Source organism: Haliaeetus leucocephalus, unplaced genomic scaffold (genome assembly GCF_000737465.1).
Source record: "Haliaeetus leucocephalus isolate CR32 unplaced genomic scaffold, Haliaeetus_leucocephalus-4.0 Scaffold536, whole genome shotgun sequence".
In the NCBI taxonomy this organism is placed as follows: Eukaryota; Metazoa; Chordata; class Aves; order Accipitriformes; family Accipitridae; genus Haliaeetus; species Haliaeetus leucocephalus.
In genome coordinates this window covers 1,347,749-1,363,060 of record NW_010972972.1, presented here as the reverse complement: position 1 = coordinate 1,363,060, position 15,312 = coordinate 1,347,749, and the positions used below count along the sequence as shown (strand labels likewise).

The 15,312-nt window shown below is 40.2% G+C and overlaps 3 protein-coding genes across 4 annotated transcripts in view; all 3 read left to right on the top strand.

Moving 5' to 3' along the window:
- The window catches only part of SYTL2 (synaptotagmin-like 2), a 46,531-nt gene extending 38,611 nt beyond the window's left edge, over nucleotides 1–7,920 (top strand). For both annotated transcript variants that reach the window (XM_010576562.1, XM_010576561.1), the window contains 8 exons: nucleotides 16–135; nucleotides 1,134–1,303; nucleotides 1,885–1,987; nucleotides 2,402–2,572; nucleotides 3,733–3,811; nucleotides 4,738–4,837; nucleotides 5,585–5,790; nucleotides 6,846–7,920. In XM_010576562.1, the coding sequence (XP_010574864.1) occupies nucleotides 16–135; nucleotides 1,134–1,303; nucleotides 1,885–1,987; nucleotides 2,402–2,572; nucleotides 3,733–3,811; nucleotides 4,738–4,837; nucleotides 5,585–5,790; nucleotides 6,846–6,991 (1,095 nt within the window). In that variant the 3' untranslated portion in view covers nucleotides 6,992–7,920. The remainder of the gene's footprint in view (nucleotides 1–15; nucleotides 136–1,133; nucleotides 1,304–1,884; nucleotides 1,988–2,401; nucleotides 2,573–3,732; nucleotides 3,812–4,737; nucleotides 4,838–5,584; nucleotides 5,791–6,845) is intronic.
- A 4,226-nt stretch (nucleotides 7,921–12,146) lies between these two features.
- On the top strand, nucleotides 12,147–13,214 carry CCDC89 (coiled-coil domain containing 89). Its single transcript, XM_010576745.1, is given in 1 exon segment — nucleotides 12,147–13,214. A coding segment is annotated over 1 exon segment (1,068 nt).
- Nucleotides 13,215–14,355: 1,141 nt separating this feature from the next.
- Nucleotides 14,356–15,312, top strand: part of CREBZF (CREB/ATF bZIP transcription factor) — a 2,179-nt gene continuing 1,222 nt past the window's right edge. Inside the window, exon 1 of the mRNA XM_010576743.1 lies at nucleotides 14,356–14,412. Coding sequence (XP_010575045.1) covers nucleotides 14,356–14,412 — 57 coding nt within the window. The remainder of the gene's footprint in view (nucleotides 14,413–15,312) is intronic.

The following is a 15,312-nucleotide window of genomic DNA, read 5'->3' as shown; positions in this document are numbered from 1 at the left end:
GTGATGTTTTTGTAGAGTGATAACAGAGAGACAGATACAGCATCAGAAAGCAGTTATTCCCTTGGCAGAATCAAGAAGAGTCCCAGCTCTCTAACCACGCTTAGCGGCTCTTCTGGCATGGCCTCCTTATCCTCTGTATGTAAACCAAAGCCTTGTTTTAATGGCACTTTGCTTTTGCTAATCTCTCCAGTATTGTTTTGGTTCCCTTCTTATTCCTCTTATCTTTATTCCCTTGGCATCTCTGTGTCCTTCCTTCCCTCTCTGTTATGTGAACCCTTGCATGGAATTGCCTAAAACAAATATGATAGAATTGGTTTTACTTTTTTTTACTTTCTAGTAATATATTGGAGCCTGTTCAAGTTTCCACTGTGCAGCATACTCTATAAACACTGAGCAAAGAGATGGCTTTTACTCTAAGCTTACATTTGTAGCTGGAAATGAGGGACCATTTATATAGAACAAACATTTAGAAAAGGAGAAGGGGGGAGAAGTAAGTGAAAGCAAGAGACAGTATTGGTATGTGGGGTGCGTAACTAAGTCAGTGAACTGGCTGACCAAAAGTCATTAGTTTATGTGGACTTAATGGGAAAAGTAGAATTTTGGGGAAGGATATTGAGATTTAAAAAAGATTGTACGTCCTTCTCTTTCTACGTATGTAGTGTTTAATTTTTGGTGTTTTATTTAAGTACATAATTCAGCCATACAGACTTTTATCGCTAATCTTTTTGTTGGTATTTTCAGAAGGCCTGTTGTCCTAAACTGTTAGGCTCTGCTTTCTGCAAGGAAGAGCAGCTGAAGAGATATATAAGTAATATTTCAAGGATCTGATCACAGGCAATCTCCAGATCTACAGCATCCTATCTTTTTATTTCTTCTATCTCAATGCAATACACCCATTCAAATTCTTTTGTAGAAAACTTGGCCTAGCACCTTTGATTTACAAACAACTTTCTTTTGTTAATCTGCTTGCTGAGAAGCTTGTATAACAGTGTCTGTTACATTTTGTTATTACATCTAAAAGGACACAGTTGATTTCTTTACTGTCTGAATTCTGAGCATAACTTCTACCCTAATCTTGAAGTATCTGGTGAAATGCAATGACTGGAAAATTTTTCTCCTCTTGTATGATACAGGTGAGTGGAAGTCTAATGAGCATTTATAGTGCAGACTTCGGCGATGTTGATGTGAAGGGGAACATTCAGTTTGCTATTGATTATGTAGAACAGCTGAATGAGCTCCACATTTTTATCTGCCAGTGTAAAGACTTGGCAATGGCAGATGTTAAGCGACAGCGTTCAGACCCGTAAGTACAGAGAATATATTTATTTCTGAATGGAAGTTTTTCTTTTAATGTGAAAATGAAAACTGATGGTTTTTTCCCGTTTCTATAACCTGTTGGGGTAAACAACCCAATAAATAAATGAAGAGGCTATAACATGCTTTACGTGGTTTTCCACTCTGAACTGAATGTAGAATCACCATTATAAATCAGTACATGTATTAACATAGGAAGGTCAAACTTCTAAGAAAATTACATTCTCTTTTAAAATTCAACTTTCCAGATGGTAAATCCTGATTTGATAAGTTTTCAATAGGATTAGAGCCTATAAACCTGGTATCTAGGCATACTATAGTTATATATTCTGTATGTGTTGAGAAGACATTTCAACAGATTTCCCCCTGGTAGAAGGAGGTTAATGTCCCACTTTGGAAACTGTTACAGTACTTCATCACTGCTGTTCCTTTTCTTAAATATAACAATGTAACATAATGGCTAATTAAGTGGATTTCTTTTACTTTATAAGCAAATACTTGTGTATTTTGGAAGGGGAAGTTGGAAAGGGTGGGTTCTTTGCTCTTCTAACAAGCCTGTCTAAATTTTAGGTATGTAAAGACCTACCTGCTTCCAGAGAAATACAAGCTGGGCAAACGGAAGACCTCTGTCAAAAAGAAAACTTTTAATCCAGTCTATAATGAAATACTGCGGGTATTTGTCAAACTATTACTAGACATGAAATACTGCATGCGTGAAGTATGAGGAATCTTAACTTTTAGGCACAGGTCTAGATGCTCTCGGAAGAGACGTTAGGATGAGATGGATTGCTCTGTAGAAGTACCTATGTCCTTCCATTGGTGGGTTAACTTTACAGTGTACTCTGGATACAGCATTGAGAAACCTGATTGTTGTATACTTATTGCAGACAAACACAAGCCAACTATGAGCTTAAGATGCTTGAAATAAAAAGTAAAACATGAAGAGAGTTTTGTTCTGAAATGAAGTGAGCAGTTACGAATGTATAAACTCAGACACGCTTTTTTTCGAACCTTGTCACTTTCAGACACAGCATTGATAAACATCCAGCTTGTTTTAATTTTTTTTCTCATTTCTTCTTCCTCACAGTATAAAATTGAGAAGGGTCTCCTAAAGAACCAAACCCTTAATATCTCTGTCTGGCACAATGATACCTTTGGGAGGAATAGCTTCCTTGGTGAAGTGGAGCTGGATTTAGGAACTTGGGACTGGAATGATAAATCCAACAAGCAGATGAATTGGTTTCCACTCAAGCCAAGGGTAGGTTACTAGGGGTGGGTTAGCTGTTTTGTGTCTTCTGCTGTGTAAGTGCAAAACCAAGTCATTATTTTTTTAGGCCTGGTCTTGTGTGTTCTGTGGCTTTTGTGTTGGTTATAATCATAAATACCTCTTTACTGGTAAATGGAACATACAGTTCTGAGGTTTCTATTAGTCTAGTAAGTAGCTAGCTATTATAGTAGGAAAAATTTTCTCATAGTCTAAGGAGCAGGAATTTCAAGGTATTTTTCACTTACATCATGTTGCTGCAATAGATACCTGAAAGCACTTGTTCCCTGAATATGAAGTAAACCTCCTGAGAATACGGAGCAAGTGCAGCAACATTTTAATATCAGATGTAATTATGACTTCCATGTCTGTGTGCCTGTTGTTTGTTAATGGGTTTCAGCCAAAATCTAAACTTTTAGCTAAGCCACTGCCAGAGGTTCTGGTTTCTTTTGTTGTTTTTATCTTTTTTTTTTTCTCCTTTTTCTTTTTCTCCTTGAATTTACTTCATTAGTTCATTCCAAAATTTGCTCAATCCAAATTTTAATAATTTGTAGAACAAACCAGGAATGTCATGGTAGTCTTTAGCACTAGTTTAATTCGACTGATTTTAAAAGTGCTCTAGGTAGATAAATGTAGCCAAATGTTAACAGGTGCCATGTTCCATCTACAGATAGTCCATGACTCTCTATGAAGAAGTGACATATTCTTGTGCCTTTTTGCAAGATAACTGTTGTTGAGGCTGAGTTTTAGATTGTATTAAATGAGACAAAACGTTCCTATAGAAATGAGTTTATAAAAGTGCACTTTCTGTTGCACAAAGAGTAAGTTTCCTGATTGAAAAAGCATATGTTCTAGTTCTTTAAATAAGTGCACAACAGTGGAAAAGATGTGCCCTCAAAGCCTTTTGGCCTCTCCTGGGTCTTGTTTTCTGCTTTAGTGGAAGAGCTATGTATCTGAGGCACTGTCAAGTGGTTAAACATACCCTAAAATCTCTAATGTCCTGTAATCTGACAGAAGACTAATGGGTAGGGAAATAGGAAAAAAATCTTGCCTCATGTAGAAGTCAGGCCTGTTTCAGTGGAAAACTTTGCATGGTAAACTCTGTGCGTGAACTGCAAGGTTTGAGATTTCTGGGTTTTTTTCTTAAATTTCAGACTTCAACAATGGCTTTTAAACCAGAAAACAGAGGGGAGATGAAACTAGCCCTCCAGTATGTCCCACACCCTGTTGGAGGTATGCATTGCTTCTTTCTTTGGTTTTGTCAGGCCTTTGGGGGTTTTGTTCTTTTTTTTAAAAAAAAAAAAAAAAGCTGTTTAATGTTTTTCAGCCAATTCAGACATTTGGGGTTTTTTTTTGTTTGGTTTTTTGGGGTTTTTTTTAGAGGATTAATTCACCCTGGTCATGAATTCAGTTTAGGATCCAAAGATTGTTTTACCATCTTTTGTTGTTTTTAATGTTACTACAGAAGAAATTACCTCATTTTTATAATCTTAGATTTGTAAGATTCTGTATGTGTCTGTATGTGTAACAAAAATCTGTTTTATCACTAACAGTTTTAGATAATATCAATCATCAGGCAGGTGCTGTGATTTTTCTAAACAAACAATGACAACACACTAAATTCAAGCACTATTAGAAGCAGAAAACAGCAGTAAGTATTTAGAATGCAGCAATTTATAGCAGTACGATCTGTTTGTTTTAATCTTGCCTGGCAACTGATAACTGGCTGATCTGACAGTGAAGCCAGGTCTTTAATCCAGCCAGTCAGTCAATCAGTAAGAATTAAATACATTAAGAGCACAAAGGAGCTTATTTGAAAGTACAAGAAGCAGTAAATGCTAGCATCACATGGACTGAAGACAAGCAGATCTCTTTATCTAGGAGGCTTGGAAAGAGAAGACCAGTAGTATGTATTTGTTTAGTTGTAACAGAAGAAAAGGTGTTGTAGGAATACAGACATGATGTGATCTTGCAGTATTTTGATGGGATGAAGATTGCAGCTTCAAGAGTACAGAAAGGAATGCTAAATTAAGATGTGAGATAATGAGAGTCTAGGCCGAATATCACTTCCACAAATGGGCAGGAAGTGCCGCATCACAGAAATTCCATTTAAAAGGGGTCTACAAGGCTTAATCAGATGTTTTGGTTTATTTTTACAGGAAAGAAGACTCTCTCTACTGGTGAGGTCCACATCTGGGTGAAGGAATGCCATGACCTTCCTCCTCTAAGAGGCAACAGGCTCAACTCTTTTATTAAGTGGTAAGAACTGTGGTTGAAATCATCAAACATGGTGGCCTAATAATACGACTGTTGTGCTTTCTAATCTTATCTTCATTTTTCGACATTCAAATTAAAAACCACCTAATTACTTTCTGATTCTCCTTTATTGTAATGCAAATTATCCTGCAGAGCTTAAAACTTCAAGATGCAAAGTATATACCACCAAGTAAAACACACTGGGACAACTTCCTGCGTAATCGCTACTCTTTCATTTTGTCTGCTCAGTTACTTGGTGGAAGGGCTAGTCAAAATTGTGCCTGCTTTTATTTGCATTTAAACAAAGTGTGTGTGTGCAAGAGTATGGTTTAGCTTAGCAAGTCGTGGGAGGAGACAGGAGTGAGAAGCATAGTTGTATATCTTCCTCCTTCCTTTCCACATACAGACTAAAAATGTAAAGAGACAAGAATAACAAGATGGTTGGGAAATCTCTGGCAGCAACAAAAAGGTTTCAGTGTCATTAGTGATAATAGAGCAAATAAACTCACTTGTGCCTCTTCCCCACCTGACTTCCCCTTCCCTTCCATCCTCTGAAGCACAAGGGTGGATACATGCTGCCAGTATTTCTTGGGAGGAACTGAGAACATGACCTTTGACTTCATCTCCATGATGCTGAAGCATCTTCAGTCACATTCTAACATGCAAAGGACAGTGTTAATCAGTAGGTTTTGTCTATTCAGCAGGCTATGCTGTGCAAGTGCGAACTGACAATGCTTTTTCTTTCTGAAGTACCATTCTTCCAGATACTAGCAGAAAAAGTCGCCAGAAAACAAGAACGGTGGCAAAAACTACAAACCCAGTATTCAACCACACCATGGTCTATGATGGCTTTAGACCAGAAGATTTGAAAGAAGCCTGCATAGAACTTACAGTCTGGGATCACAACAAACTAGCCAACCACTTTCTGGGAGGTCTTAGGATAGGCCTTGGAACAGGTGCTGGACAATTAACACATTAGTCCTTAATTTACAAAATACACTCTTTCCTTTTTTCCTCTTCCTTTCCGTTTCTTCTTTTTTTGCAAAGATCACTGAACAGTCTTTCAGTTATTTATTTACTGAAGAGTTTCATTCAGTAACTTACCTATTCTTCAGCACAGATGCTGAAATGTAAATAGTAGTAGTGTTATGAGGGTTAGGATGACTGACAACTAAGGAGAAATATTAGAAGTAAACCTTTGTCTGGCCATACATTTATCTGGTACTGTTTGAAGTACAAGAATATTCTATTCCTGCACCCAAAATCTTGATAACATCTTACAAACTTACACATGCAAAAACTAGGGATGTGGTGTAAAGACAGTATTGGGTGGAGATAAAAGGATAGATCAGGAATGCATGATAAGATTTGACAACATTGGATAGGAAAAATTACAAATGCAAACAAGTTTTTGGTATAAGGGCAATATAAGCTGTGCAGGTAGAAGAACTGTATGTTTTCCTTGTCATTATATTTATCCCTCTCATTGTCCTCTCTGGCCTGAGGGAAGGATGTGTTTGGAGTCTTTTCAAGCAAATACAAGAAAAAAATTACTTTTCCCAAATTAACTTCTCACATGGTTCACCAGAATAACCTAAAACACAAATTAGGATATTCATCCTAATTTCATTCATTAGGATATAAAATTCAATTTGAATTTTAGAGTGCCCAAGGTTGTATTTCAGTACAAAATCAGTGTCCTGTTTTATTCTTAAACCCCCTCAGATGTTAATCACCCATATGTCTTTCTCCTTGGGATTGTGACAAAAAGACTAAGGATAACAAGGAAAAAAAAGCCTGGAGAAAGATGACAAAGTTTCCCTGTGAAACTGTCATTAATTGTATTTGACAGAATTGTTCAAGTGTAAAAATGTAGAACTGGATCTTCAAAGTACTAGGTCAGCTACCTGAGGAGGTGAAACGGTTTCAGAAGACAGGCAAATATGATTGTCTGCTCTCAACTCTGCAGCATATTAAATAATGTTTCTCTTAAAACTGACATTTTTTTTAGGCAAAAGCTATGGAACTACAGTAGACTGGATGGATTCTACTTCAGATGAAACTGCCCTTTGGGAGAGGATGATGAACTCACCGAACACATGGATAGAAGACACACTACCTCTCAGGATGCTAATGGTTGCAAAATTGACAAAATAAGGTGGCTTTTTAATTGCTAGTGTCAAAAGGAAACCTTGGTAATTAAATTAAAGGTGTGGGAGTGAAACTTGGAAGAGGAACACAGTAGCTCTTTTGACAGTCACTGCTCTGTTGCTGTTCTGGTTTTGTGCTGTCAAATGTCACCTTGTATTTCAGTTAAACTTCTGCCTGCAGATTACTATGTAAATTTAAGGGATTCTTTTATTTCTTAGTCACTGAAAATTACTTCAACAAAGAAGGCACTTGCAGAATTCAGTGGCAGAGGTAGCTGTGATACCTGGATGCTTGTGTTGCCTAACTGAAGCATTGCTGATCCCTTAAATAATGTAAATTACCAGCAAAAAATTAAGAGTGAGTTAACTCTTTCTGTACACTTCTAGGATTGTTCTTGAAGTGTTATTAATAAGAGAGCAGCAGGTTGCATTTTGTTCATGCTCATTAGTATGTGTTTGTATCCTCATTATGCCATGTCAGATCTCTCCAGTGAGGAATACGAGCATGAAGAATTTTTTTGAAAGTTCCTTTATTTGTAGTTGTACATTTCTAGGATATGAAAGTTCTTTCTGTAATGAAAGAAGCATTACATGAAGTGGTACTGTCCATGTCCTATTCTCCAAGGTGCAGAGGACTGTTAGTTCCAATGTACCATAAACAAAATCAGGGTTATAAAAAGTTTGCTTATATATGCGTTAATCATCTTGCTGGTATACAATCCTTACTCTTAAATGCTGAAGGCATAGAGGTGAAACTTTTTTTATTCAAATGCTACTCTAAAGGATCTAAACATGCCAATTTTAGTGCTGACAAGTATGTTGGGTATTTATTCTGTAAAGTGTACTCCTCTGTACCTGTATCTATTAGTTTGGTTTTTTGCAAAAAGTAATTTATCTGTGCTTCAGCGCCACCGTTAGGAGAATGCTGGGATTATGGTGGTCTTGGTTTAGATAGCTTTGCAGCATAGCAAATAGGACTGAAATTTGTAACTTGTAGAAATGCATGCTACTAAAGAAAGATAAATGCATAAAATACAAAATTTATTACTATTTTTTAATTAAAAGCAGCCTATTAAAGCTAAATAGGAATTCAATGTTTATTAAAACCCGGTGTTTTATGTTAGCAATTCAGCATGCAATATAAAAAAAATGCAGACAGAAAGTGTTTCTGAAAATAAATGCACATTTATTTTTTCCAGCTGTGTAGGTCTAAAAGCTGGTGAAATCTTGCACCTCAGTTAGAGTACAGAAGAGAAGGGGGCTTTTCACAGCTCCAACTCAGTTGCTTAATTGAATCATAGAAATTTAAATGCTACTTGGTATTTATTATACACTATGAATGAAAAAAAGGAAAGGTGCTGTTCAACCTGCCAGGGAACCCACTTTCTCTTGTCATTCTTGATCTCTTACTGCTTCAGGTGTTTTGGATGAGATTGGTAGCTGCTACAAATTCCACTTTCCCCAGATACATACAAAACATTTGTCTTGTATGACTAGGGAACAACGTGTGTGTGACACTTCAGAACAATGTGTTTGTACTTAAATGGTATGGCAGCTACTTTGCTTCTGTGTTTTTAAATAAATAGCCACTCCTGAAAGGGTGGTGATTCTGGAGAAGTGAAGAGGCACCTAGTTTATTTGTATTCACTGCCTATATGAATTCATTTTCACCTGAAAACATAGGCTGCTGTGAACATGACCTATAATTTCATAGGATTAAAGTTTTTGTTGTTGTTGTATTTCCTCTGGAGCTGAAATACATTGCTATGTCAAAATAGCTTTGGGACTTCAGATGTAGGGATGGGGTCTTGAGGCTCTAGATTTGCAGGCAAGTGTCATGTAATCTGCTGTGTTCAACACTGTACAAAATTTTGGTAGTTAAACTTGAATGCCATCAAAATAAAATGTTTGGTTTGTGACAGTGTCAATCTCCTTGTCTTTTGGTCAAGTAGAGCGTCTTCTGTCTCACTATTCTTAAACTGTCCTAGAGACACACAGCATTTTGTCATTATCTCAAAAGACACTGCTTACCGCCACGCTAAATAGATCAAAACCCAGTTTAAATTTCAAAAAGCTACCTGAACGTAAGATTTACTTTTGCACTGAACTTGTAATTAATTAGTGTGATTAACTAATGACATAGCAGTATCATGTACTCATCTAGATTAATCAACAAACTAAGCCAAGTAACAGAAACAGGCCCTTTACTACAAAAAATTAAGTGCTCCTCCCCAGTTTTTCATACCTTTCTTCAGCATGTGCAGCAAATGCAGACTATTATAGGTAAACCTGTAAGGATAATTGTCACCACACACAAAAGCGAGTCTTCCTCGTGCTTCCAAATGTACAGGAGGTCAGCAGAGGCAGTCACAGCAGAGTCTTTGAAAAGTACAGTAGCACTTAACAACACTAAATATTTACTAGATAGTTATTGTTATCACTGTTAGTCTGCCATGGAGTCTGTATCAAGCTGTACATCTCCAAGTTAAAGATTTTCAGCAGAGCTTTAGCTTATCATCTTTAGCAGAGCTGTGCTTATCATCTTTTTACCGTTTTACTATTGTCATACACAAGAAAAGTCAAAGCTGTCCTGGTGAGATGAACTTCAGTAGAAGGGAAGATTACAAACCAAGCTGCTTTATCAGTGGAAAAAGTACTTTGATTACCCTATGCATGCTGTAGGATTTAATTATAGAGTAGAAACATTACAATTTCACCTCCTGCTAAAGGACATTACGTTGATTTATTAAAAAGTGCTTGAAGGTAATGGCTGCATCTAATCATGTAAACCAGTGGGAATTCTGTATTGAAAATACAAAACAAAAGTAATGCAAAATTTACTTTTTAAGAAAGATTATTGGTATTTTTTGACATACCTCTGAATGTGGTTCACATAATAAATACAGCTTTGCACCAAATTCAGTCATTCCTAATTACAGTAGTATGTTCCAGATCGATAATACACTGATAGAGAAATGTAAGTTTATGAAGTTGATTAGGAGAAAAAGTTTCAAGAAACTAGTTTCTTTGCTTTACAGTCAGAAGGAAAGGTTTTAGTCATCCATAACCAAAACTTTAAAGGTGCAGTTAGTTACTCACCAAAGGGCAGTTTGATAAGTTAAGAGCTATGCTTTGATTCTTAATTCCAGTTCACCTTTATGACAAAGCAGCCATACTCCTAGAATGTCTTTGCATATATCCATCCTTGCCCAGAGAAGCAAAGGGGAGAAACACATTTTTTTACTTTTTTTTATTTATTTTTTTTCTCCTTCACTGTGCATGCTCATCTTTGCTTTAGCCCAAAATGGTGGGTTTTTTTGGTACACATATATGAAAGATCTGGTACTGCACCCTCCTTGTCTTGTTCACTTCAAATCCCTTACTGACATCACTCACTCCTCTTTGCTTCGTATCCTTTTCCAGTGGAGTCAGCAAAACCTGCACTGGCTTTTTCCTTTCAGCTGCATTTTTTTTCCCCTTCCCTATGCTATCTGCCAGATTTTTCATTAACTGCTGAATAAAGTTGCAAGTTGTTTAGGGCAAGGGCTGTGTCTACTTACCGTAGACCTTCAGCGTGTTCTGAGAAGGTCAGAGCCTGCCATTGTGATGTCCTCTGGCACATGCGGGGCGCAAGCTGAGTGAGGAATTCTTCAGACTTGTGGAAATCCTCTTCCCTCTACCAAATCTGAGTGCTTTTGAGAGTGTCAGCAGCATTTGTTTGCTAAGAAACAGTCCCAGCTCTTTCAGCCACTCTGGTGGGGCTGGCCCAGTTCCAACCAGCCCTTACAAAGGCATGAGTTCTGGGGTGACTGGTTTCAGCCTCTTATCGCCACAGAGACAGAAACCCACGGAGACAGCAGCAACAAACAGTCAGGGGAAAGAAAACACCCGGTAAGAAAGAACACATTTTTCTCCTCTTAAACCCTGTTCTTCATTGTGTTTCCACTGGACGGCCTAAACCTTTTAGTCCTCCCCCCTCTCCTCCATTACTTCCAAATATTTTGGCAGGACCCAAGGTAGCAACAGCGGTAGAGGAGCGTGGGGCTGTGGAGACAGAGGTAGCATCCCTGCCGACGGTTGCTGCTGTACAGCTCTGAAGCTGCCCGTGCTTCACAGGCACTAATTCATTTTTACTGCACATTATTTTTTGTCCTTTCTTTAAGTTGGCTCCTTCCCATGCCCTATCTTTACCTCCAGTCAAAGCCCAGGAATTCACAAAAGCTGGTTATCAGCAGGCTGTTCCATGCACAATGTAGTTTCAGGTCTGTTCTCTGACTGAAAAACTCGTAGATCAGTTTTAGGCTGACTTTTCATTCGTCTGGGTAGCATGCCATGTGATTAGGCACCAATAATGATTTTGGTGCCAACGTAATATAAATATTTCCCTTATTTTTAACATGAGGAACCAGACTTTTAAAATTACGTGCCTAAAGTAATCCAGCAAATCAGTGTCAAAACTCAAATGATGAACCATTACTCCAGGCACCAAGCCTTTGTATCGCAGTGCATTCACTAATTATTAGCATTGTATAGATCTTTTATTTTATTCATAAATCTCTAAGCATGGGATAAGGCTATTCCATTATTTTTAATGAGCAATATACTATTAAAATCTTATTAATAAATTAGAAGTTTGATGTAACCCTCCATGTTTTACTTGCATTTATAATACCAGATCTGTAGCAGAAAATAAAGGCAGAGGAAAAGGATTGCTTAAGGAATTATTTACAGCTTTACCACTTACAAGCTTTTAACCTCAATATAATAGTACTTCTTGTAGCTACAACAACAGCGCTTTGAGAAGGAATAATTAGCAAAGCTAGTAATCAGCAAATGAATAGGCTTGCATAAATAGTAAGCTTACATTCTTTGCTTTTGCATCAAGGAGCCTGGCACCCTTCTCATCAGTCCGCCTGACTTCGAAGCAGGGCGAAGCAGGCGAGGAGGGCTCCAGGACTGCGCGGGTTGCAGGCTGCCGCTGGTTTTGGGATGTCCTGTCCCCCCTGGGCACTGGTTTCTCTGGACGTCCAGAGAAAATCCACCAGCTTAGTGCAGTGGTGTTGGCCATACAACCGTTGGGTACTGTTTAATTATGCTGAATGTCACTAAAAGAAGCAGTCACTATAAAATTTTGTCTCATCTTTGTGTGAGACAGGGGCTCCATGGCTCTGGATGAGAGAGAGGCAGGGATGGCCAACTCCACAAGTGATCCAGAGACGGGCAAAGACACAGAAGATCTGACAAAAGGCCTGGAGGAACTCCGTGAGAGCCTCGAAGAGGAGAAGAGTGAGAAGGCTCTGCTGCATTCACGCCTAGAACAGCAGCATCACCTTATCTGTATACTGAAGAAAAAAGCAGACGACGCACGCAAACGCTGCAGAGACCTGGAGCAGCTCAACATGGAGCTGGAGAAACTGAGGACAGAGGATGCTGTGAAAATGAAAACCCAGACCCAACGGATTCAGCACTTGGAGGGGCGCATCACGGATCTGGCCAAGAACCATGAAAAAATGATGCAGTTCAGGGATGAACACAGGAAACGGCATATGCGGCTGCAGGAGGAGAATAAGCACCTGCGGCAGAACGAAGTGCTTTTCAGCCAGACTGTGAAGGAGAAGGAAGCTGAAGTTCTCCAGCTCGCTGCCCAGGCCAGAAAGCTCTCGCAGCAGTTAGACTCCTTATAGGAGAAATGTGCTTATGAGACTCGCAGAGCCCAAGAGCGAGAAAAGGAGCTGCTAGAAGCTCAGAGACAGCAAGCAAGTGCCCACGCCTGGGAAGTCAACGCACTAAAAAACCAGCTGCAACGCTGGCAGGAGGAGCACCAACAAACCGTTGCACAGGTAGAGCACGCAGAAAGTCAGCAGAGGACTCAGGGCATCGAGCTGCAGGCCAAGCTGGAGAGGGTGAACGAGGAGAAAGAGCGACTACTGAACCTGGCCACGGAGAGGGGCAAAGCTCTGCAAGATAAGCAGCAACGGGAAATTGAGCAGCTGGGGAAGAAGCTGGAGGCTGCAGAAGAAGCCAGGCAGAGAGCAGGGAAGCGCCTCATGAAAGAGGCAGCAGCAGTGGACAATGATCTGAAGGTCCAAGAGCTCCAACGACAGCTCGAAAGCAGCAAGCAGGCATACAACGAACTCTCGCTGCAGTTTGACGCTTACAGAAAGCACGCTATGGATTTGCTGACTAAAGAAAAAGCGCTGAACGTCAAACTCCGTCATTTTATTGCGTAACTGCAGCTTTCTCCTCTGCTCTCGTCTCGGCAGGTGCTTCTACTGTAACACACCACTGCATTTTGTTCCTTTCCATGAGACCATCTTCTGATTTCTCTGTCATGTACTTACCATCTTAAAGACTCCTACAAGGATTGTTCTGTAGCCTTTTTTTTTTGTTACACTTTTACATAAGTAAAAGAGCTCTAGACTGTTAAATCTGAACAGGGATTGTTGAACTCATCAAACCTGTGACATGAAAGATGAGGGTGGGAAACGTTAAAATATGAATTTGATTTATTTGGTCCTAACCTCTGCTGTATCATAGATTTTCATTTTTTACAGTTAAAAGCACATTATTTTCCAAGACGGGCCAAAGATCCAAACCTTAGCCTTTTGTGTTTGATTCTCCCTTGAAGTTCAACAGAGGTTGGGCATGTAAGAGGTAACACCGAGTCTCCAGGACAGAAATCCCCCCTTGCAATGGCTAAGTCCTGAACAGTCATGATTCAGGAACTTAACAGGTCAGAACAGTAATATCACACAACGCTTGATGCTCAAGGAGATGATTGTGTATAGCTGTCTAGTAGTGTTGTGGGTTTCTACAGTTGTTTTAGTCTTATTTAATGTCATAGTATTATTTATATCGCTGTTCAGCTCAAAAATAAATTGACAGGTCTCTGGGTGATTTCAATAGTCTTTGAAACAGGTTGAGGCTCTAGATGTTCTGCCAGTTTAAGTCTGTTCTGGTTTTTAGGTGTTTTCTGTAGAGCAAATAGTAGTGATACACCCTTCCATTTTGTGTATGTCTGGCAGTTTTTGAGAAAAAAATACCTTTCCCTTCCCTGTCAGCACTGTGGGATACAGAGGCATCCCACTCACTCTTGCCTCTCTCCCAGCCAAGGAGGAGGCTTTTGGGTGCTGCATTTCAGCTTGTGATCTTTAACTAACTCTCCAACAAAAAAAACCCAGGATGGGCCAAATAGCATCCCCCACCTGGGCTGTAGGCAGCTGCCTTGAGAGCTCTCAAGTTCTTTCACGTGCATGTATATCATGGGATAACTTGACGTTTTCGCTAGTTGTTTGGGTAGCTCTCAGTCCTGAGCATTTACAAAGCAGCAGCACCGCGTCAAACTTGGTATCTGTTGAGCCACGTACAGAAATGGCCAGAAGATCCTCCAGCTTGTGGCCAGTTCATCTCAAAGACTTACTGAACCAGGTGTGGTTTCTAAGCAAGTAGTAGCTGTCAACAGACTTGTTTTCTGAACGTCTCCGGGCTCTCCTTGAACCCACACAAAGCCAGGTGAGAAGTATTGCTCCACTACCTGCTGCACGATGAACCACAGCCTTTCGTTTTGATCCTGGCTCCTACAAGTGTCATTCCACACCTGTTTTATGGTCCACATCCTCCTACTTTTCAACCATCTTTTTCCCCCTGACACGCCTGTCCCATCTAAATGCAGGCATCTACAGCGTAAACACCAACTGACCCAGGCTACAAACTAGGACCCCGGTCCGAGAGGAAGGAACACGGTAGGACTTGAGTCAGCTGCTCTGTTTTAATTAGTCGAAACGCAGCAAGGAGTGCCCGTTTCCCTCGGGTGACTGCCAGAGAGCCTAAAACCAGGTACCTGAGCGGTCTAAATCGGGGCTGGGGGCTGCCCACCCGCTGCGTGACAGAACAGCCTGGCAGGCAAGCCCCCCAAAGCACTGCAGCCGCCCGGGGAGCCATTCCCCTTCCCTCCCCTCGGCGGTGTCTGTGGGTGAGAGACATCCCCTCCTCACAACACTCACCCTCACACACACTCAGCCCCCCTCACACACAGCCCTCTTCACACACTCACAGCCCCCTCACACAGCCCCTCTCACACTCACAGCCCCCTCACATTCAGCCCCCTCACACACACACTCACCCCCCCACACACACACTCAGCCCCCTTACAAAGACACTCAGCCCCTCTCACACTCACAGCCCCTCTCACACACTCACTCCCCCACACACTGACAGCCCCTCTCACACTCACCCACACTCACAACCCCCTCACACACACAGCCCCTCTCACACTCCCCTCCTCACACACACACAGCCCCTCTCACACTCACAGCCCCCTCACTCAGC